Genomic DNA, 24,775 nt, shown 5'->3' on the forward strand with positions numbered 1-24,775 from the left:
CCCTCCCCCTCCCCAGTCCACCACCAGGGAGAGAAATAGCTGAAACCTCTCCTTCGACCATTATATGATAGCATCAGCTTTTAATCAGTGAGAGGCACTCCTATTTAAATGTACAGGATGACTCTTTATTTCATTTATCTTTTCTTTTGGAGGAAAGTGAAACAAGAGCACCACCCTTATTAATTATAAGATTGATGGGGTGAAAAAAGCCAAATGAATTTGGCTTGCAAATTATTAGCCGAGGTATGAATATTTATGACTGTGCCAGGAACTGCAGTCATGAACCCTGGTATCAAGTCCGGGAGACAGACCAATGCATTCAGTGAGGGCTCAGTCTCCCCAAATCTGACATGACATAAATGGAAACTTTTAAATTAGACCCAGGGTGGGCTCCCATCAATTCAATTTCTTTTTCTTTTCTTTCTGTCTTTCTTTCTGTCTTTCTTTCTTTCTCTCTCTTTTTTTTTTTTTTTTTTTTTTTTGATGTGATCTTGCTAAACATGAACTTACCTCTAGTGGCCTCGTTCATAAACTTTAAAAATCCTGTAAGGTGACAGCAGGTGCTTACAACTTCTGTGAAGGAAATCTACATTTGTGCTTTTCTCACTTGAGATTCATTTATGTTCTACATCAAGTTGATCTGTAAAATATTTGTGACATTATGGGTTTCAAATTTCAAGTTATTTTAATTCAGTGCAAAGATACTGCAAACCTAAAATATCCTGGGTATAAAGAGAATTTAAACAGACATAATCTAAGTTAGATACAAACAGAATTAAGAGGGGAAAGAACACAGCAATGGAAGAGAGATGAGCCAAGTTTTCTCTTTGTTTTCCTCTTTCTGCACCAGACTTATTCATGCTTTAGTCTCAAAGTGGGGGGAATTGAAATGAGAGGTGGAGGAATAAAGGGAGAGGGTGAAGATAAAGATTTAACAATTCAGTAAAAAATGGAGTGCCTGGGTGGTTCAGTTGGTTAAGCGTCCAACTCTTGATTTCGGCGTAGCTCATGATCTCCCAGTTCCCGAGTTTGGGCCCCACGTCAGGCTCAGCACTGGAACTGGGAGCCTGCTTAGGATTCTTTCTCTCCATCTCCCTCTGTCTCTCCCCTGCTTTCTCAAAATAAGTAAAATAAAACATTAAATAAAAATTCAGTAAAAGACAAACTCGTCTTTCCTTCTCTTGATTAGACATTCAAGAGTTTGGTAGTGTTTTGGAAAAGATGCTACAGATCTGAGACTTAATGGCTCAACTGCTATCCCACCACTGGTTTCTTTTCTGTCAAAGAATCCTTGAGTGGGGGCTGACCCAATCCTGTGAAGATAGCTCATTCTGACATCAGAGCCAGCTTGGCACATACATTTTGAAAAGGAAGACAAGTTGTTTTCAAAACAGAAGTGCTAAGCATGCTAAAAATCATCAGCAATTTTTTAAATGTTCCTCCAATTTTCTGAAAATCTCCCAACTGCATATACATTCACATGTACCCATCTATCTGTATGTACACGTGCACATATACACATATGTATTCATGTGTATTCACAACTGTAAGTGGATGTTTGTGCTAATTTGACGCTTTATGTATATCTTGTGTCAGTTTGTCTGTTCTCTGTAAGGGTGTAATTTTTTTTTTTTAAAGAAGTGATACCACTGACAATAATTTACTTCAATTCTCAGACCTTGAAATTCATGTATCTCCTATCAATCACACTCAGTAGATACAGGAAAACACATTCAACATTTGTGTATCAATAGCGGCACACACACAAATCTGTTTTGTTCCATTTAAATGCTCTTCAACATGTCATTTCTTATTTTTCTGGAACACGTTATGGGTTACTCATCCTGCTTCAGCTGATTGTTAAATCCTTAACCTAATGAAGATTCAGAGTAAGTTATTTACTTGTCTTAGATCTCAGAGCTGAAAGGTGGGCTGTGGGGAGAAGTTTGGTCAACCCCTTTTGCCCTTCTGACAGAGAACTGGAAGTCTCAAGATGGCAACTAACCAGTCCAACTCAGAAAACGAGTGAGCTGCAGCTCCCGACAAGATCCCAGAGCTCTTCACTGGAGGCTAATTTTTCTTAGGGCATGGTGCTTTTCCATCTTCTGTCCTTTATATTAGAGCAGTATTTACAATGCTACATGCAGACTTCTCTACTAATATTTTTCTTCCCAGCGCACTGACAATGAAATTCTTATTAAATAATAATAAGATATTGACTGGTCTGTTTGCCAGTATGAAGATTTGTTGTTGATCTGTGATGTCTGTATTGATTAGGGAAGAATGAGATCTATCGTCTACCTGAAGGATAAATAGATCTCAGTACTGGCACAAAAACAAACTTTGGATTAATAGGAATCCCAACCTTCTCTATTTATTAGTTATACGTCATCCCACTCACTCAAGCTAGAAACAGATATAAATAGGAGTAACTGAGAGCAATACCTCGAAATCTCCAAAAATGTTCACTAGGGATATTTAAACTGATATGAGAGTTCTTTGACTTGAGCCCTCGTAGCTTGCTTCTAGGTAATCTGCCCGCCTGGCTCCTTCTCTTCACCCCAAATTGAATCCTACACCTGCTCCATATTTTTTACATTAAGGGAAATCCTATTCATGCCTGAGATGATCTTATATTTATGATGGCCTCTTCTGTCAAATTGTTATTTCTGTAGCTTGCTGTCAAAAATGTCACTCAAAGTTTCCTTTCCACCTCTCTTTACCCTCTGTCATAGTAACTTAGAAGGTCTAATCCAAGTAGAATTTACTTCACCTATAAAATACAGCGAGGAGAACTTATTTTTCACTTCCTGTCTGCTGCTCTCTTCACCCAACCCCCCAGCTTTATCTTCATTCTGTTTAAGGAATGTGTCCATTGTGTCTCCTTGTGGTAAAATTGTTCATCCAAGCAGTTTCTCTTAAGGTTCAAAAACCTAGCTTTCGTGAGGAAAGTCCGTGGGTAAATAGGTTAGGCATGTTTTCTGAATCTATACTAGTAGGTTAGTACTTAAGCAAGAAAGTGCACAACACTGAGGCAAAAATGTCCCCCCAGTTACAAAGTTCTGGAGCATAAGTAGCAGATATTTGATTTTTGAAAGCATAAAAAATAAAACATTGAACCTGTTAGCATTTAGAACTCCTTTCCTTATCAGTGTGGCCTCCTTTTCGCTAGTTTCATTTCATTACTTTTGCATGAATATGATAAATTGTCATTAAATCTAACCATTTTTATTTAATGTTCATAAAAACTGGTAGGTTTTCAAACAGATGTGGCCTGCTATGGTTCAGTGAATTTAGTGGACTCCTCATATAAATGGAATAATAACCATACGGAAGATGAATTTTATACCCTTGTTTACCTCTTCCAGAACTCACCCTTATTATAATTACAAATAGTGTTTATTATGTATTATGCAATATACGTAACATTGTCCAGACGCTGCACAAACCTTAACTTGATCACTGCCATCTACAGTTTATAATCCGAGATAGCACGGACACCAAAACACACGGAGAAATGTGGACAAATAGAAGATATTACACAGTTATGTATTTTTTCTATAAAGAAGAAAATGTAATGGAGCCTAGCTTATGAACGAACAAATATTTATCTTCTCTTCACTTAAATATTTTTCTTTCAGACCCAAAGAAGTGATTGGGAAAGAGAGAATGGTTCGTTTCATGTCTTTTCTATCAATTAAGGATGACTGTGGCATAACTCTTCCCCTTTTAACTTTTTTTTTTTTTTCCAAAAGAGATCAGCAAAGAGAATACACTGTCAGTTTGAGCCGCTTAAGTGGGGAGGATATACAAGTTTAATTAAAGGCGAGAGAGCCCAGTGGTTTCAAACATACTTTTTTTTTTTTTTTTTTTAACATTTATTCATTTCTGAAAGGCAGAGAAAGGGTGCGAATGGGGGAGGGGCAGAGAGAGCGGGAGACACAGAAACAGAAGCAGGATCCAGGCTCCGAGCTGTCAGCACAGAGCCCGACGCCGGGCTTGAACTCACGGACCAAGAGATCACGACCTGAGCCGAAGTCGGCCGCCCAACCGACTGAGCCACCCAGGCGCCCCCTCAAACATACCTTTATAATCATACTGCCTGGGTCTAAGCCCTGGCCCAGCCACCAGTTAACTATGTGACCTTAAGACAATAGCTAACGTTTTTAAACTCTTCACAGGGCTAAATTTAACAGGATGATCCCGTGAATTTATGCATGAAAAAATTCATTCTAGTACTTGGTTCATGGGGAGGATTCAACAAATATCAGTTGCCACATTATTATTGGTGTTATCAATGAACTAGTCAACCTCCTATACTCCCTCCCAGCCTAGATAGGACCGTGTATGAACAATCCATACAATTTAGAAATCTTTTGCTTTTATTAATCATGCAGAAACTCAATAGTAGTGTAGATTCTGAATTTGTTCTAGATCTCTTAAGGTCATTTCAGTTATATGTTTGGACCTGTCTATGTATCTTTTAAGAACTAGAATGTGTTATGCTAAGCAAAATGTCAGAGAAAGACAAATACCATATGATTTCACTCATATGTGGAATTTAAGGAAACAAACACAAGTGAAGGGAAAGAAAAAAGATAAAAACAGAGGAGGAGGCAAACCGTAAGAGACTGTTAAATACAGAGAACCAACTGAGGGTTGCCGGAGGGGAAATGGGTGGGGGGATGGGCTCACTTAGGTGATGGGCATGAAGGAGAGCACTTGTGGGGATGAACACTGGGTGTTATATATAAGTGATGAATCACTAATTCTACTCCTGAAAACATTATTACACTCTATGCTAACTAACTTGGATTTAAATAAAAATAAAAATAATTTGAAAGTTAGTAAATAAAAAATTTAAAATAAAAAGAAAAATTCTACCTTTAAAAAAGAGGTCTTCAGTATATTTCAATATTCTTTTCAAATCCCATCTTTTAGTGGTTTTTAGTATTCTAGCTTTAAAAAAAGACCTACATGGGGGCGCCTGGGTGGCGCAGTCGGTTAAGCGTTCGACTTCAGCCAGGTCACGATCTCAAGGTCCGTGAGTTCGCGCCCGGCGTCAGGCTCTGGGCCGATGGCTCGGAGCCTGGAGCCTGTTTCCGATTCTGTGTCTCCCTCTCTCTCTGCCCCTCCCCCGTTCATGCTCTGTCTCTCTCTGTCCCAAAAATAAATAAAAACGTTGAAAAAAAAAATTAAAAAAAAAAAAAAAAAGACCTACATGGCATACATTTTGCATGCACATCATTGAGTAGTTTCTTGGGTTGTTTGGTTATCAGACAACGGGAAGACCACTAGTCTGGGAACCAGAAAAATAAAGATGCTAAATATGTTTCTGCAACTGGTTAATATGTGATTGGGCCTCAGTTCCCCCACCCCGCCAGTAAAATATGCTGGAGTAGAAAATATCCAGAGTTCATTCTGGCTGTAACAATCAAAGATTGCATGGTTCACATAGAAAACTTTGCCTAACAGAACTTTTTTCTTTCTTCCAAGTGTGTGTTGAGACTGTTAGATATCTCGCCCTGTGCTAGGCCCTAGGACTCAGAGAAATATGTAGAGTTCTGTCTTTAAGAAATTTACAGTCTAGGGGCACCTGGGTGGCTCAGTCAGTTGAGCATCCAAATTCAGCTCAGGTCATGATCTCACAGTTCATGGGTTTGAGTCCCGCATTGGGCTCTATGCTGACAGCTTGGAACCTGGAGCCTGCTTCGAATTCCATGTCTCCCTCTCTCTCTGCCCCTCCCCTGCTTTCACTCTACCTCACTTTCTCTCAAAAACAAACAACCATTAAAAATTAAAAAAAAAAATTTACCGTCTATTGGAGGGACAAACATTACATTACAGTGTGATGCGTGTTAAGTTAGAAATACGTATAGGGAATTTTAAGACCAGATAGAAGCAGCATCTAACCAATGGGAAGATTTGTAGAGGAGTTGGCACTGGAATTGAGTCTTGGAGAAGAAATTAGAGTAAAGGAAGAGGTGAGAAAGGCATATCAAGAGGGAATCGTATGTGCAAAGAAATAAAAGAGTGAAACAATAGGTCAGAGAACTAGTAGTTCACAGGGCCTTAGCGCAGAGGGTATGGGTAACTAGGAAGACACAAGGCTTTTCTTCCCTCTTCTGATCTCTGCAGCCAATCTCACATCCTCCTTTGGCTTCAGTTATGCCTCCTCCATTTGCTGATGACTCGCCATTTCTATCTTCAGCCCAGAGTTGCTCTTGAACTTTAGACCTATATATCCAACTATCCATGGACATCTCCACATGTCTGGAGGCACCTCAAACTCCTAATTTTCACATCCAAGGATTCACCCCTTCTCCTGTGTTCATTAGTTTAGTAAAAGGGATCATTGTCCACTCAGTTGCTTGTGCTAGAAATTTAGGTTTACCCGTATTGCTTTTTTTTTTTTTATTACTTCTATCCCCCAATCCAGTAAATTTCAGGGTCTCATAATTTTAACTCCTAAATGCATCTTTAATCCATATGCTTCTCTGTATCTCCATTGCCACCATTTTAGTCCAAGCTTCCATTATTTGGACTTGATGGTCAGGGGATCTAGAGTCAAGTCTTATCCCACCATATTCCTATTTAAAATTCTTCAATGGAAACATATCATTCTTAGGATAAAGTCCAAATTTCTTACCATGTTCTAAACATTTGAGTGATTTCATGCCTATCCTTCTTGTCTCCAGCCCCACCTGGAATCCCCTCCTTCTCTTTGATCCAATCACACTGCTCTTTTTTATGGTGCCCGGACAGTCTAGCCTCCTGTCCATCCTTGGGCTCTTGCATTTTGTCTTCTCAGTTTAGAAGGTTCTTCTCTCCACCACCCCCCACCCCTAACTGGGCTAACCGCTACTCATTCTTCAGTTCTCAGTTTGAGTGCCATTTTCACAAATGTTTTTTGTTTTGTGTTTACCATTTCCCCCTCCAGATTAGGCCAGATCCTCTATTCTCGTAATAACATTTAAATTTTCTTTGTAGCATATCGCATTTACACTTAATAATTAATCCTGTAGCTCTTTGTTTAACGTCTGTTTCTCCTGGACTCTGCATTCCATAAGGACAAGGTCAGATATGTTTGGTTCACTATAGTATCTTCAATGTCTAATGAATTTTTTTTTCGAAGGAAAAACAAGATAAAAAGGAGGGTAGAGTTAAGTAAGATAAGGCCTGTCCAATGAATTTAACGGTAAGAGGTCATGGGTGACCTTGGAGAAGGGAGTTTCAGTGAAATGATACAGGCAGATGGTAAACTAACGTGGTTTAAGGAACAAAAGGGAAGTGAGAAAGTGGAGGCAGTGGGTGTAAACTAATATGAAGAATCCTACTGATAGGAAAAATAAAAACAATATGGTAATAAAGCGAAGATGTAGGATCAAAGGATATTTTACTTTTAAAGATAAGAGAGAATGGAGCTTATTTGTATGGCTGAAGGGAAAGCAATAAAAGATGTACAGAATAATTGAGAGATTACATCTGTAGAAAAAAGTAGACATAATTTCATAAAGCAAAGTTGTAGTACAGGCTGGGGTCCAGAGCATAAGATAGGTTTTGTACAAGTTAAAAGTCACCTCTTCACTAAGACTTGCAAAAAGAAAGGAAGTAAAGGCAAGTGTACGTGTGGATGAAATAGAGGTATTGGTTCTGCTCGATAGCCTGGATTTTCCTCCAGTTGTAGGAGGCTGTCAGAGAAAGAGGGTGGTGGGGAAAGAACATAAAGAGAGAGAGTAAAGCTTAGAATCACAGTTGAGGGGAGTGGGGAAGAAGCTGATCAGCATCAGGTGAAGAGCTTGCTGAAACTCGCCAACATCCACATGATTGTGTGATTTTTTTTCTAGATGCGCCTCCGGCGTTTCAGTGGAGGAGTGAGGTAAGTGGATTCTTCAAAATCTGAGAGTTTGTAGGCAAAGAACAGGTAGGAAGTTGAGGCTAGAGCCTGGGGAGTATTTGAATTACTGAACCATTGGGTCTAAAATCAAGAAGGAAAGGACACAAGGTGCTGACTGGGAGTAAAGTCAGTGATACAAGGGTGGGATTTTTCTTGGAAAAAACAACAGAGAGGTTCTGAGACTTGGGGGAATGGGGGCGAATGGACTGAGAACGTCACTACAGTGGGATTTCAGATGTAGAGGTGGAGGTTACTGAGGGATAAGAACATCCAAATCGGCAGTAGGGGTAGATACCCTATGAGGCATCCTCAGGCCTGCCCCAAAGGCTATGACAGCATCCTCACTTCTTCTCTTCTCACTTCGTGCTAGGAATCCATTTTATGCTCCTTGGGCCCAATCACTGAAAAAAAAAAAAAAAATGGCAAAGGAGAAAATAGTGATAGTGTTTATTCGTTAACTTGTCAATTTAATTCCATTCACTTTAACAATATTTAGCGTGTGGATACCAGGTGCCAAGGCATTGTTGTGTGGCGGAAGAGATTCAGATTTCATCTGAGGTACAGCATTCTGTTAACTTTGTGGAGAGTAGACCGTGGTGGGGCGGGGCGGAACTTGGGGGTCAGGGGTATGGGGATTGACAAGACTAGAAGCAGCAACATTTGTGGTTTCACCGCTTTATGGCTCCATGACTTTGGGCCATTTATTTCGCCTCTCTGTGACTTCCTTCCTCCCCCCATATAATGGAAACAACAATAGTACCCATTTTGTAGGTTTGGGAAATTATCTATTTATAATGATGCCTTACAGATTCCACAGCAGGAACAGGGCTAATTTGGGCACCAAAACAAATAAAGTAATGGATCAAAATCTAAGGAATAAAATAAGAATTCATGAGTCTGTAATGTTAAATAGATAAATGAGAGAAAGCCCTTTTCTACAGTAGTATGTCAACTGATCAAGACAGGAGGAGTGATGAAATTTTTCCAAACATCATTTTGCAACTATCACAGAAAAAATGGATTCAGTCAAGAATCATCAACACTAAATTTAATTGAGGAAAGTTGATGAAGAACAGGATATTTATATTATATTGTAGTGTCTCACTGTAAATTACTTCGTTATTACAAAAGGAAAAGTATTAGCTATACAGTGGAGAAAACAGACAACGCCTTAGCTAAGTGATCAAAGCTAACATGACCAAACAAGGTGATTTGTCTCCAACATGAAACCGTGAAAAGGACACAACGTCATTCCTTGGTATTCCAGCTCCAACAGCACAATCTGAAAGTTGTCATCTGACACATCAAACAAACACATATCGAGGGACAGTCCAGAAATAAGTTAACTGGCCTGCATTATTGAAAGGAAAGTCTACCTAACTGTTCCACATCCAGAATACCTATGATTCGTGATCCTAGACTAGAGTCTGTACTGGGGGGTGGAGGTGGGGAATGTTATAAAGGTCACTGTTGGGAGAGTAAATGAAATTGGAATGCAGACTTTAGATAAAAGGATTGTGTCGACGTTAAATTTTCTCAATTTTGTGACTATACTAAAGTTATATAAGAAAATACACACCGAATGGGTAAAGTAGCATGATGTATGCAACCAACTCTCGACTGTTTAGGAGAAACTATGCAGAGGAAGAGAGAGAATGCCAAGGCACATGTTGCAAAATTATATAAAAATTGGTGAGTATCAGGCAAGGATGTCCAAGGTATCTGCATTTTTCCTGTAACTTTTCCAGAAGTTCGAAATTATTTAAAAATAAAATGTTTTTGAAAGGAGTGTGAAAAAAAAAAAAAAAAAAAGCCTGACCCCAACAAAAGCTCCCAAAGGTAACTATCACCACCACCACCATCATCGCCACCACCAGTTGGGAAATTCTTGCAGTGTTTCAAGTAAGAGGTGATAGAGGACTTCATCTCAATCAACAGGCTTCGGAAGTAGGGATGGAGTAGACAGGAAATACTCAAGCTAGCTGCATCAGGAATTCTGGCAATAATATGGGGAATGCTCCATAATAAGGAACACTTTGAGTGCCACAGGCCACTCAAAATAGGATACATCACAGCCCATGGGCAATTTTTACTATGCAGAATGAACTTTCTGTGGTATAGTCCTCAGGTGTACCAAGCATTCCACCCAACTAAGTGCCATTGGCCTCTGAGCTCTACGACTCTATGCCTCTAGAGAGAAAAGGCTAGTTCAGTTTCATACAGACAAAACTCTTCTTTTACCAGTCTTTCCTTTTCTTGGGAAGAAATGAGAGGAAGGAGGAGGTCGACAGAAGAACAATGAGAATTGGAAGGAAGTTCCCGGAAAGGAAGTTCTAAATGACATCTCCCTTTTCTATTTCCGCAATCTTTTCCTGGCTGCCAATCACTTAGCCCCAGTTGTCTGTGCCTAACCTTACCCCTACCGCTAGAAGGTGGGGTAGCTCACCTCCTCTTTCAGGTTTACTTTTTTGTTAATGTTTATTTTTACTTTATTTTGTTTTAATGTTTCTTATTCTTATTTATTTCTGAGGGAGAGAGAGAGAGGGAGACAGGGGATCCAAATCGGGGTCCCCACTGACTAGGTGACATCATGACCTGTGCTGAAGTCAGAAGCTTTAACTGGCTGAGCCACCCATGCGTCCCTCTCTCAGGTTTACTTTTAAAAGTCCTGTGGTTCAAGAGCAACACAGTGACTCGTCTGTGGCCAGAGAGCTGTAGCCAGCTGAGCACACATGCGTGAGACTGGTGGAGGGTTGTTCAAATGGATTATGCCATCTCAAAGTATTGGTTAGTTGATAAAAGCTTGTTTGAGCAAACTGAGTTTTATTGGAGATACTACTACTTAAAGCCTGCCCTATTTCTTCTTTACTGACAGAATAAAACCCAAGATGACTTTCTGCCACCTTGAATTATTCCACTTCCCCAAACCTTCTACACACTGATACTCAAATTCCACTGGACAGCTCATCAGACCACCAAATATGCCATTTTCCCTCTCCCGTGGCTTTGCTCATTCTATGGTCTAAATCGGAAACGCCTAGGTCCACCACTGGGCCAAGTATGAGAATCAGTTCAAATGCCACCTACTTCTTCTGGACTTTCTCCATGATACTGCTAAGCAGAAGGGAAATACATGAATTCTCCCTTGGGTTTATACCAAGTATTTTCCCCAAATCTACACACATATAGTGTCATTCAAATTTGACTTGAATATTACAACTTCTTTAAATTCCCTTTCCGTCATTTTTTTTCTATGCTTAGGTCTTAAACAGACTTTAGGAACTAGAAATGGAAATACGACAGGAGCGAGAAAGTTCTTAGACGCTTGTTAGGGAGATGAAAGAAACTGGAGATTAAAGATACTTCAGTTATCCATGAGGCCTGGTGTAAGATTGTGTAAGGAAAAAAAAAAAAAAAGGAATCTAATACTGATGCATGCCGGTCATTTTACTTTTGGAAATTTAGGCTCCTTTGTACAACATTAATTTTTATGTCCTATTAAGTAGAGGTAATACGGCTTTGTCTATAAAAAACTTTATCACCGGGTTATTTACCTTTTCTTCTCTTTCAGAAACTGTTGTCTTTCCAACTCCATCTTTAGACACAAACGGTCAGCTGAGTGACATCATTAATAGAAGTATCTATTTTAGAAGCTCTACTTCTGGAAGTGGAATTAAAAAGGAGGTGTAACCCAGAGTTTAAGATACCCACTGATAATGAGGGTATTTGAGTGATGGTAATTGGCGAGGAGAAAACCTTAAAGATCTATCTAGAGACCAACCCTCACACTCCAGGCATGTTGCCAGATAAAGACTAAAAACAGCATGTGAGATGGCAAGAAAAATATGCTCCTTGGTTTCTTCATTGCCATAAAAGCCATTGGGAAGAACTGAAAGAGATCTGCCATTCCTGAATGGTAACACTGGACTTCTTGTTCTGTGACTGAACACTTTTGCCACCGAGACATGGAGACAAGGACTATCATCTTCAATAAGGTGTAGCCCTCCAGTCTATGGCCACAGTCAGCACAGAAAGTAAGGTTGCAGAATGGCCATCCCTTTCAATTCAATGCTGCTCTTGGAACCAGATCAGTAACTCGACAACATTGTTTCTTTCTTTTAGACTAAGACAGGAAACCTCTTTAACCGTGAGGATGACAGTTTCATCAGCCATATGTGCCTGATTTTTGTACACCCACACACGATTTGGTCGTACACAATAAGCTCGCAGAATATAGCCATAGCTTCTTGCTTTGAGAAAGGTCTATCAATTTCGCGATTAAAACCCGTTTAACGTTGGTGTCTTTGTGGGCGGAATTTTCAAGATGGCACGAGCCAATCCACACTGTCAAACTGTGTCATCCCAAACCTGAGACAAGGAGTACATCACACTGGTTCAGTCAGTGAACAGATCAGCTAAAATGGTTGCAGGACTGAACAAAATTTGACGAATCTGGCACAACTGAAACATTGAAGGAGATTCAAAGTAAGCAGATGGTACTTATCTAGGAGACAGGAGTGTTTCCTTTTCTGTGAAATGGGCACATTAATACTTTGCCCAGATGGTTTGTAGTAAAGGTTAGAAATAATGCGTATCAAGTATCCAGCATGTAGCAGGTACTTAGTAAATGGTTGCTATCATTTATTATTAATATCGTTATTTTAAAATTTCCAGTTACTTTGAAAAAATTAAGGCATTAGTTACTGGTCTATGAAGATTTGTTTTTAAAGCTCTAATGCTGTTAGATTACTCCAAGTTAGATTCATCCAAGTTGTTAAGCAGCTTGCATAGAAAGCCAGTCATGTGTTTTAGTTTATTATTTATCTGCCTTTACTCTTAATACCTAACCTTTTAATCTGTTTTATGAGTTGTTTTTTTTAATAATTGGCTGATCGGGGCGCCTGGGTGGCGCAGTCGGTTAAGCGTCCGACTTCAGCCAGGTCACGATCTCGCGGTCCGTGAGTTCGAGCCCCTCATCAGGCTCTGGGCTGATGGCTCAGAGCCTGGAGCCTGTTTCCGATTCTGTGTCTCCCTCTCTCTCTGCCCCTCCCCCGTTCATGCTCTCTCTCTGTCCCAAAAATAAATAAACGTTGAAAAAAAAATTTAATAATTGGCTGATCTAACTGGTATTCTGCTAATAGTAAAAACTAAGAAAGAGAATAATAATGATTGTTTGAGGAAGGAGTAGGCTGTTGCTGCTAGCTCAACATTTTATAAAATGGATGGCAAATAAAATAAAGGCAGTGTTCTCATACGGCAGAATCCCCTATACATTAAGAATACCGGCAGTATAAAGATTGTGAGCAAAAAGGCAATAAATATGTCAAAAGAAACTTTAGAAATGATTTTTTTTTGCAAGCTAAGAAATTGCCAAATAACTTGGAGACCATCTATGTACTAATGCATTTGTCTTTCTGACCTTCTGATCTTGATTAGTTTTTCAATGCCATTGGCATCTTTGAGGCTACAATTTGGTGGAGATTCAGGATTGCAGTTGTGCTGTCAAAGGGTCATTCTTTCTGGTAATAGGGTAGCTAGTGGTTCCTGGGAGAGAGGAGAAAACAATCAGGTCTTGAAAGCTGAATCACACCGAAGTCAAGAGGAGGTCCTTGGCAGAAGTCCAGCTCTTTTTTCTCAAAGCCTTTGTCATCACTGCAATGAAGAAGACAAGGGTCGGGTTTGCACCTACAGCCATAAAGTGGGGACCCAATTAGCAAAGAAACACAGCCACTGAAACTGCAGACTGGGATGGATTTGGGAACTGTTTTTGAGAGCACTTTGTTTTTTCATTTGCCACGCTGTTGAGTTACATGTTAAAGGATGTAGGTCCCCTTAAAAAGAAGCACACTGCTTATTTTGAAGCAAATTCTTATCAAATGACTATGCTTCAAAACATTTCTTAATTTCAATGTGAAGTGAAGTCATTTGAGTTTGAAGCATATGCCTTTGCTAAATTGTTGCCAAAAAAAAAAAAAAAGAAAGAAAAAAAAAAGGCAACTTTTTGCATTCGCTGCTTGTGAAACTGTTGATTCAACATGTGATGGAAAGTTTAAGTCCTGACAGTAAAGCTGATTTCCTGTGGCCTGAAGTGACCTTCACTCATTATGATTCATGAGTTTTCACATCATAAAGCCAAAGGTAAACTTGACTAATTGTTACATTTAGTCCAAATGGTGACGAGCCCCTCGAGTTGTGTCTGTAAATTTAAACCTAAAGAAAAACGTCAATAACTTCACAGCAAGTCATTTAAAAGTAGGGGATGCATGTTCATGTGTATCACGTGATGTTAGATCAAGTATATGCAAGATATTATTTGAGGAGAACCCATCTCCATCCACATGCAATTCTCAAGCTCATGTATTATCCATGCACTAAATTTTCATCGACATATACTACCTGAACCAGGCTTTGGGGTTTATGGGACAGTTTACTCCTTGATTTTTCCCATCTTGGAGGTAAAGTTTGGATTCTTTTCTTAACGTCTTATTATTTTTCTTAATGGCTAATATGTTGACATGCAAAGAAACAGCAGGAAAGGAGGGTAAAGACGTCTTTCCATTCCCAACCCCCAGTGCCATTTTCTCCCTCTAATGTTATCGTTAACATTTTTAATATATCATTATGAATGTATTCTTTGCATGTTTGAGTGTCTATTTCTATATCTCCACCACTTTTTTTCTAATTAGCATATTTGGGTCCTAATAGGAAACAGAGGGCACACTCCAATTTGGCAAACTAGACCACAGTTTCCCCAGATATACGGGTTACAATATAGCAGAGTCACAAGGAGTTAGCTCAGTAATGCAGGATGGAAGCAGTGGAACTGTTCTACCCCTTAAGCTCAAAGAAAGGAGGAAAGCGAGTCGGTACTTGAACTTAGAAGGAAGCGCTCATGTAGGGGAGGAGCAGTGATGCAGCTGGTCCAAGACAGGAAAGGAATGAACACTCAGATCTCGTTCTCCTTTCCTCTCATCTCATGCTGAGGTTCCCCACTGGCCAAATGCAACCAGCAGCCAGAGGACCTGGGAGCCCAGTGATACAATCAATACAGGTTCGTTTCCAAGGGCAACGGATGGACCAGAGAAGAGCGGAGAGTAGACCACGATGGGCAAGCGGAAGAAATCTGCCATTCAACTCTTGTGCTTCTTGCTTTTTACAGCTAACAATTTACGTTGGAGATCATTCCATGTATGAGCACGTATAGATCTCCCCTATCCTTTTGAAGGAGGTAATCACTGCATGGATGAAATGTAATTTATATAATTGGTCTTCTATTGCTAAACGTTTAGATTGATTTCCTGTCTTTTGTGAACACAAACACTGCAACAAATATGCTTGTACATATGTCTTCATGTACATGTGTGCTGTGTTGTATAAATTCCTAAAATGGAATTACTTCCTAATTTAGGGTATCAAAGTAGATTTTGGGTGTTTATTTCTCCAAATAGCAAAACCAAAATAAAATTATTGACATATTTGGGCATAAAGTTGTCAAAAATTTGTTTTGAGTCTTTATGGCCCCCAAATCTAAATTCCTTATTGCCTAAACATCCAAATTCTTAATTTGTAGAATTATAGAATCATGTAGACGTTAAGAACATTTACCCAAAGGCTGGTGAGCCTGTGTTGGAAATCTGGCTGTGATGCATGACCTTGGGCAAGTTTTATAGCCTCTGATTGATCTACTAGACGACACTTACATGCCTTCTAGAAAATTAGGTAAAATCTACTCTTAGATCTTCACATGCAATCATTCAGTGACTGCCCTCTGGACCTTTTTCAAGCTCCAACATAGCTTTCTTACAAAGATGTGAGACCACACTGCAAAAACGTGTTCCTGGTTCAGATGAATGGTGATATGGCTTAGAGAGGTGAAAAGGTTTTACTTCTTCCTGACCATACTTAATATTGTATGCATCTCATTTGCTATGGTCTCTAATCAATAACTGATACATTGCATGTGAGAACTCAAAGTTGACTAAGGTACTTGACAATGGGGATTCCACTGACTGTAAAAGGCAGTGAGGGGGGTGGATGTTGGGAAAAGAAGGAATAGTGGAGGCTGGTATTAGTGTCCTCATTTACTCTGAACCTCTCAAATTATATTAGGTTGACTAAGGAGCTAGAAAATGGTTAGTAACAACAGAGATGAAATCAACCCTCCACAGGATTGTTATTGAGTTTCCAGATGGACTCCTCAGTTGAAACAATAATTCTGTTGTAGAGCCAACATTTTAACAAGAATATCAGAAATATAAAGAAGAAAATAATATGCCTTCACTGTAACAAGTGACCTGTTTTTATTTTTGGTATTGTTTTTCCCATCCCTGTCCATACACACATTATCATTTACAATAGATAAAATCCTATTGAAAGTAACACTCTAAACATGATTTGGATTTCTCATAACAAGTTTATTTCCTAATTAAAATCAGCTTGGCTTTTCAAGATTAAAAAGAAATAGTTTTTTTTTTTTTTCCCCTGAGAAGGGTATAAGTCGATTGATTTCTATGATTACTGGATTTCTAGTCGCTAGCTACCAAATTAATTATTTTGTACTCCTGTATATACATAACAATGTACAGTTATCTCTGATTTCATTGTATTAGTCCAGATACAGTCTCTGCCTCCAGCCTCAGTCATGAAGGTTACTGGCCGAGGAGGTAGAGGACAGGTCAACCTGGAACAAAGAGGCCCCTGATAAGCTTGGAGTCTCAAACTGACCTCCTCAACAATGAAAGTTCAAGTATTGCCCAGAGTGAGAAAATCATTTTCTAAATGACTTTATCTCCCTATTTAACATATTCCAACCCAGCTTGGAAGGTTCTCTTTAGAGTGTATGCCACAGTGCCTAGCCCTAGCCCGTGGCAGGGTAGAAGATGTGACTTTTGTCCTAAGGGACGAGGTAGGTAAAAAGGATGAGCAAGAGCCTGAGAACATCACCTATCAGGATTATTGTTCTCTCCTCTCCTTACCCATTGCCCACCCCAGTTATAACCAGAAGAAAAACTGAAATAAGAGGAATGTTGTAGTCAATAGTCTGGGAGCCTACGGAGTTAAGATGTTAAGATTCCATAACATTTCTTCTGTCTTATTTCCCTGGCAAGATAAATTTTACTTAGGACAGTTCTTTTGGGGGTTCGGTGAGGTAAGTAATCAACTAACAAACCAGAACCCTAACTGGCTAGTGCTAGACAAATGCCCTGTTTTTTTGTTCATATTAAGAATTTGGGGCGCCTGGGTGGCGCAGTCGGTTAAGCGTCCGACTTCAGCCAGGTCACGATCTCGCGGTCCGTGAGGTTGAGCCCCGCGTCGGGCTCTGGGCTGATGGCTCAGAGCCTGGAGCCTGTTTCCGATTCTGTCTCCCTCTCTCTGCCCCTCCCCCATTCGTGCTCTGTCGCTCTCTGTCTCAAAAATAAATAAACGTTGAAAAAAAAATTAAAAAAAAAAAAAGAATTTATCTCTCTCACTGGTTTTAATGTTAAAAGAGCTTAATTAGCAGTTACTGCAGGGGAGTAATTTACTGTGACAAATATGTAACTTCTCTAGTGCTGCTTTCTTTAAAAACAGAATCATGTTCTTTCTTTAAAAAATGCTGTGAGATCATTTCTTATGATGCCATACAGATGTTTTCAAGCTTTTGTTTTCATTTTTATCATATCATTTCTAGTCTTTCCCTCAACCTTCACTGAGAGTTATTCTTGAAAATTTTCATGGCTCTTTTGGCCCTTTGCTCTTTGGATTTTGGGCTTGAGGGAAAATTGACATTTTCATTATATTGAGGCTGCCCTTCTATGACCATGGAATAGCTCTTCATCCATTTAGGTCTTCCTGTATGTCCTCAGTCATATCTTGTAATTTTCTCCATACGAGTTTGCATATTTGAGTAATTTATTTATAGTTTACTTTTATATTGCTAGAAAATTTACGTTTCTAATTTTTTAAAAGTTTTATTTTTTGAGAGAGACAGAGGCAGTGCAAGTGGGGGAGGGGTAGAGAGAAAGGACAAGAAGAGAGAGAATCTCAAACAGGCTCTGTGCTGCCAGTGCAAAGCCTGATGCGGAGCTCCAACTCCCGAAGCCTTGAGATCATGACCTGAGCTGAAACCGAGAGTTGGACGCTTAACTGACTGAGCCACCCAGGTGCCCCTCTAATTTTTAACATCAACATGGTTGGGGTATAATTTTTAGAATAAAAATGGACCCAATCTTAAGTGTATAGTTTGAGGAGTTTGGGCAAATGTATACACCCATATAATTACCGCTCTAAGCAAGATATAGACCAATTCCTTCAGGCTCATTTATGATCAAAACTAACACCAAATCACAGCCAGAGGCAAACACTAGTCTTCTTGTCACTTTAGATTTGTCTTGTCTGTTCTAGATTTTCCTAAAAATGCAATCATATTGTATGCATTCTGTTTCTGGCTTCTTTGCTTAGCAAAATACTTTTAAATTCACCCATGTTATTGGGTGTACGGATAGCCAGTTCCTTTTTATTGCTGAGTACTATTCATTGTATAGATATACCATTATTTGTCGATCCATTTAATTGGTGATGGAAATTTGAGTGTTTCCATTTTGGGGCTATTAAGAATAAAGTTGCTATAAACACTTGTGTACAAGACTTTTTGTGGACATCTGGCCCTAATTTTAAGTTCAGAGCAGGATCATATAAACAATCATTAATGTGAAACAGACCTGAGTTCTGTTAATCATAACATCATAATGTGCCTTGGTGTAATTTTTTATTGTTTATTTTGCCTTGGGTCTATTGAGCTTTTTTGGATCTCTTGAGTTCTTTCTCCATTTTTCAACAAAATTGGAAAATTTTCAGCCAACTGTTTCTTCTCCCTCTCCACTTTCCCCTCTTCAAGATCTCCAATTACCCATATGTTAGACCTCTAAATTGCCCCACAGGTTATGGAGGCTCTGTTTAATTTTTTTCACCATCTTTTCTTCTGTGCTTTAATGTGGATAATTTATATCCTATTTTTCGAGCTCACTTATGTTTTCTTTCAGAGTATGTAATCTGCTGGTAAGGTCATCCAGTCAATTTTCCCCTTCAGTTATTTCATTTTTCAGCTCTAGGTTTTTACTTCCTTATTTCTTTAACAGGAGAAAGTCAAATATGGTTTCCGTATGTATGGAGCATCCACACAGGCATGAAATTCCAAAGACAATCAGGCAACATGAGGCTAACATAATATCCTGAGCTAAGGAGAGGGGTAGGGGTGTGAACAAAGGGGAAGAAGACCCTTAGCAAGAAGGTGAGAGGAGATATTTGGGAAGTACAGGTGTCCCTGTTATGCAGATAGTTTCTTAGGTAAAGAGGAATCTCTGTTTAATAGCACTTTCCTGGGTGCTATAGGCTCTCCTTTCCCATGCAGATTTAGGTAATTGAGGAGGAGGTAAAGAACTTTTCCTCAATCTCCTGGGTTTTGATGACTTTTAACTCAAAATAATTTTCATGCCGAAGTGGCCCATTGTGGGGTTCCCTTGGCCCTTACATTTACCTCCTTTGAAACTTCCTTGTAGTTTCTCACATTAAAAGTTGAGTTTGTAGATTGTTCTGTCTTGTTGAACCCATCTCTTAGCCCTGCCAGGAGGGAAACTTCTACTTAATTTTTTTAAAAAATATATTGTATCTTCATATTATGTTCATGTTTTCCTTTAAATTCTTGAATATATGTACAATAGCTGTTTTTTAAAATATTTTTAATGTTTATTTACTTTTGAAACAGATGGAGACAGAATGTGAGTGGGTTGGGGGCAGAGAAAGAAAGACACACAGAATCTGAAGCTCCAGGCTCTAAACTGTCAGCACAGAGCCTGACGTGGGGCTTGAACTCACGACCTGTGAGATCATGACCTGAGCCGAAATCGGATGCTCAACCGACTGAGCCAACCAGGCGTCCCAATGTACAATAGCTGTTTTTAAGTCCTTTCGCTAATTCTATCATCTCTGTCATTTTTGGATTGTTTGTACCGAATTCATGTTCTCCCTGTTTTGTGACAGTCTTCTGCTTTTTGTCATGTCTAGTATTTTTGGTTTATTTGCGTGCCAGATATTGTTTTTCTTCAAAGAATAGTGTACAAACACATGCACATTTCCCCCCCAAATCATTTGTACAACAGCGTGATCCTCTTGAGGCTTGTTTTTAAGCTTTGTAAGGGTAGCTCTCGAGTATTTATACTCGAAGGCTAATTCAACCTTATTGATAAGGAACAATCCTTCTGGGGTCTCTAATGAATGCTCTGGGTGTTCAAAGAGGTCTCTCCCTTCTGACTGTTTAGAATTCATTGGTCTCTCAGCCATTTGTGAGTTCTGAGAATTTTTCAGCTTATAGCTTCTTGGTATTGTTGGGTGATTCTTTACCCAACCTTGTGAATTCTTATCCTATGACTATAAACAGATCGGTATTTAGCCACAGACTCAGGAGGACTTCTATGCAGATATCTGGAACTTCATTCTGTTAGTATAGTGAAATACATTAACAGATTTTCAAACGTTAAATCATGCTTGCATTTTGGGGATAAGCTCCAGTAGTTCAGAGTATCTTTTCTCTCCTGCATTTGGTATGCTACAGTTTTCTTTAGGACTTTTCCACCTGTGTTCATCAGTGACACAGACTTATAAATTTCCCTTATCATACTCTTATCTACTTTTGTCACTTAAGTGATATTAGACTTTTAAGTTGAAGTACTTTTTCTCTTTTTCTATTTTGTGTAGGAAAGCGATTATATGTTTTTTGGTAAAACTATCTGATTTTGTTTTCATCTTTAAAATTCAAATAGCTAGTTCGATTTCTTTAACTTCCAAATTGATGAGTCTTTAATATATATATCTCTCCATATATATATCTCTCCATATATATATCTCTCCATATATATATCTCTCTCCATATATATCTCTCTCCATATATATCTCTCTCCATATATATCTCTCTCCATATATATCTCTCTCCATATATATCTCTCTCCATATATATCTCTCTCCATATATATCTCTCTCCATATATATATATATATATCTCCATATATATATATCTCCATATATATATATATCTCCATATATATATATATCTCCATATATATGTATCTCCATATATATCTCCATATATATCTCCATATATATATGTTTTCTTTTTAAGTAGGCTTCTTGCCCAATGTGGGGCTTGAAATCATGACCCTGAGATCAAGAGTCCATGCTTCACTCACTGAGCCAGCCACATTCCCTCAACATGTATACAGGGAAGAGCATCAAGCTTAAGTATGCATTCTGATAAGTTTTTACTTATGTATACATATATAACATGATATGATATATACAAATATTTGAGTGTATGTATAGTGTGTGTGTGTGTATATATATATATATGTGTGTGTGTGTGTGGGTGTATCAAGACAAAGAAATGGAGAGAGAGAGAGAGAGAAGAAAGAGAGAAGTATTCTATCACCCAGATAAAGACTTAGAATGTTTCTACTACTTAGAAGCTTTCTTTGCATTGTCTCTCAGTTAATACCTTACCCCAGAAATAAGTATTATTCTGGTTTATGTCTCTGTAGATTAGTTTTTTTCTTTTCTTAAAAATTCTTATAAAAGGTAATACTATAGTATGTATTTTTTCTTTTTTTAATGTTTGTTTATTTTTGACAGAGAGAGAGAGAGAGAGAGAGAGAGAGAGAACACGAGTGGGAAAGGGAGACAGAGGATCTGATGTGGGCTCCGCACTGACAGCAGAGAGCCTGATGCAGGGGTCAAACCCACAAACCCTGAGATCATGACCTGAGCTGAAGTTGGACACCCAACTAACTGACTGAGCCACCAGGCACCCTTGTAATATATAGCTTTTATGTTTGGCTTCTTTTACTTCACATAATGCCCATGAGATTTATCCATGTCCTTCTTTATACCAGAAATTCATTCCCTTTGCTCTTCTATAATATCACATTGTACAAATGTTAACACAATTCATCTATTCTCTTGTTGATGGACATTTGGATTGTTTTTGTCCGGAGTTGCTGTGAATAAAACTTCCACATGCATTCTCCTAGATCCATTAAGGTAAATATATGCATTCATTTCTCTTAGGTATATACTTAGGAGTGGAAATACTGAGTCATAGGGGAGACATATACCTAACTTTAGGAGGTCCTGCCAATCAGTTTTCAAAATGGTTTCAACAGTTTGCACTCCCACCAGCAATAGACGGTAATAATGCCTCAAAATTCTTGCTAACACTCATAATGTCAATCTTTTTTAATATTAGCCATTTTTGTGGGTATTAGTATCTTACTCTGGTTTTGCATTTCCCTGATAAATAATGACCTCAGGTACTTTTTTATATTTATTGTTCGTTTGAATAATCCTTTTCTGGAAATATTTCTTTATGCATAAGAATTGTTTTGTTACTAGTTTCCAACTAAACTTGAGAGAACTCTTTTAATGCCTATCTTTTCATATTTATGGAAAATTGCTTTATGGCATTCTTTGGTAAATGTGTTTATAAATTATGTGGTCTTATTGTTGGGTGGTTCAAATTTTTTGCATCCTAAGTGATTAAAAAAAAATTTTTTTTAAAGAAAAATTAATCACTGAGAGAGGTATGTTGAAATCTTCCACTATGTTTATGAATTTGTCAACTTCTTTTTGTAATTCAGTCCATTTTTTGCTTTATATAATGTGAGATTTTTTGTTAAATAATGAATATATATTTTGACTAGTTACACCTTTCTGGTGAAGTTTTCTTTTTATTATTTGGTCACCTTCTTTATTCCTAACAATGCTTTTTTTAAAAAAAATGTTTTATTTATTTTTGAGAGAGAAACAAAGAGAATGTGAGTGGGGAAGGGGCAGAGGATCTGAAGCCAGCTCTGTGCTGACAACAGTGAGCCTGATGCAGGTTTGAATTCACAAACTATGAAATGGCCTGAGCTGCAGTTGGACACTCAACCGACTAAGCCACCCAGGCACCCCCTAATAATGCTTTATATTTGGTGTTATTAAAGATATAGTCACTCACATTACTTTGGTTAGTATTCGCATGGTGTATTTTTTCATCCTTGCACTCATAACCTTTCTACGCCCTTGTGTTTTAAACACCCCACTTTGTAAATAGCATAGAGGTTTTTTTTTTTTTTAATTGCTTTGTAATTAAACCTATCATTAGTCTTTACAAAAAAAAATTTTTTTTAACGTTTATTTATTTTTTGAGACAGAGAATGAGCAGGGGAGGGGCAGAGAGAGAGGGAGACACAGAATCCGAAACAGGCTCCAGGCTCTGAGCTGTCAGCACAGAGCCTGACGCGGGGCTCAAACTCACGGACCATGAGATCATGACCTGAGCCGAAGTTGGACACTTAACCAACCGAGCCACCCAGGCGCCCCATGTCATTAGTGTTTTAACTGGAGAGTTTTATATGATTTCTGAACATGTTTGGCCATCTTTTCATAAGTTAAAACCCTAGCAGGAAGCACATGGCACCATAGCAGGGTAAGGAAGGTTTAAAAAAAAAAAAAAAACTATATACAAAGTTGTGTTCAGGACATAGGGAAACCAAAAACAAAGTACTCCAGATCCAGTAATGACTAGGTTCATTTCCATCATAAGGACTGAAGGAATGAGAGGAAGTGGGTATTGGGACCTAGAGACGGGGCAGGCCACATGTAGACTGACTTTATAGGAACTGAAATCCCCGGTTGAGGGATTCAGCCAGCCTCATGTAACGTGCAGTGAGAAAGCTGGGGAAATCAATACCTGATCTTATTCTCCTTCTGCTTTCTGATTTTCTGCTTTGGCTCAACCCAAACAGAATCCAGAGAGGAAGGAATTCTCCAGATTTTGTCCAGAGAAGTCAGTCTCTCAGGGCCTAGAGCAGGGTAGAATATTATGTATGTATGCATGTATGTACGTACGTACGTACATATCTATCTATCTATCGAGGGAGAGCACATAGGACAGCAAGATCGTATGTGCTGAGGGAGAGCACATGAGCGCAAATCTGGAAAGCCAAAAAAGATATCCAGCACACTTTCCTCCTCTCTTAGTTTGTATTCTTTCTTGTTTCAAGTTTTTTTTTTTAAATGTTTATTCATTTTTGAGACAGAGTGGGGGACAGAGGATCCAAAGCGGGCTCTACACTGAAAGCAGTGAGCCTGATGTGGAGCTTGAGCTCACTAACCATGAAATCATGTCTTGAGCCAAAGCTGGGCACTCAACCAACTGAGCCACCCAGGTGCCCCTATCCATTCACCTGTTGATGGACATTTTTGGTTGTTTCCAGTTTGGGGCTATTACACATAAAACCAAGAACATTTGCTTACTAGTCTTTGTATGAATATATGCACTCATTTCTCTAGTTTACATACCTGGAGCTGGGTCATATAGTAGTTATACGTTTAACTTTTCAAGTAACTGCCAAGTTCCCACCAGCAGTGTAGGAGAGTTTCGGTTTCTCCACATCCTCCGTCAACACTTGGTGTGGTCCATCTTTTTAAATTTTAGCCATTTTAATACAGGGCAATAGCAGCTTATGTGATTTTGATTTGCCTTTCTCTAATTTCTAGTAATGTTGAGTATCTTTTCATGTATTTGCTTACAATTCATGTATCTTCTTTGGTGAAGTATCCAAATCATTTGCCCATTTTCAAAATTTGATTGTTTTCTTATTATTCAGATTTAAGAACTCTTTATATTTTATGGACATGGGTTCTTTTAGTAGATGTATGACTTACAAATATTTTTTTTCTAGACTGTTTTTAATTGTCTTAACAGTGTCTTTATAAGAACAGAAGTTTATAGTTTCTATGAAATTCAATTTTTCAGCTTTTCTTTTATGGATCATGATTTCCATGTCATATAAAAATTTTTCTCTT

The 24,775-nt window shown here is 38.6% G+C and overlaps 1 protein-coding gene across 7 annotated transcripts in view; it reads right to left on the minus strand.

Moving 5' to 3' along the window:
* The window catches only part of CB3H15orf41 (chromosome B3 C15orf41 homolog), a 296,333-nt gene that overhangs the window by 15,746 nt on the left and 255,812 nt on the right, over positions 1 to 24,775 (minus strand). For 3 of the 7 annotated variants that reach the window (XR_006599343.1, XR_006599342.1, XR_006599341.1), the window contains exons 12-14: positions 13,317 to 13,441; positions 8,193 to 8,298; positions 511 to 640 (exon numbers count right to left, since the gene is read on the minus strand). Coding sequence is in view for 1 of the 7 variants with exons in the window: in XM_023255524.2 (XP_023111292.2) it covers positions 8,277 to 8,298 (22 nt within the window). In the remaining 6 variants the exon portion in view is untranslated. Of the gene's footprint in view, positions 1 to 510; positions 641 to 6,374; positions 8,299 to 13,089; positions 13,442 to 24,775 lie in introns of those variants that run through there. The other 4 variants (XM_023255524.2, XM_045059575.1, XR_006599344.1 and 1 more) reach the window with 3 other exon arrangements.

The sequence above is a fragment of the Felis catus genome, chromosome B3, assembly GCF_018350175.1.
Source record: "Felis catus isolate Fca126 chromosome B3, F.catus_Fca126_mat1.0, whole genome shotgun sequence".
NCBI classification, from domain to species: domain Eukaryota; kingdom Metazoa; phylum Chordata; class Mammalia; order Carnivora; family Felidae; genus Felis; species Felis catus.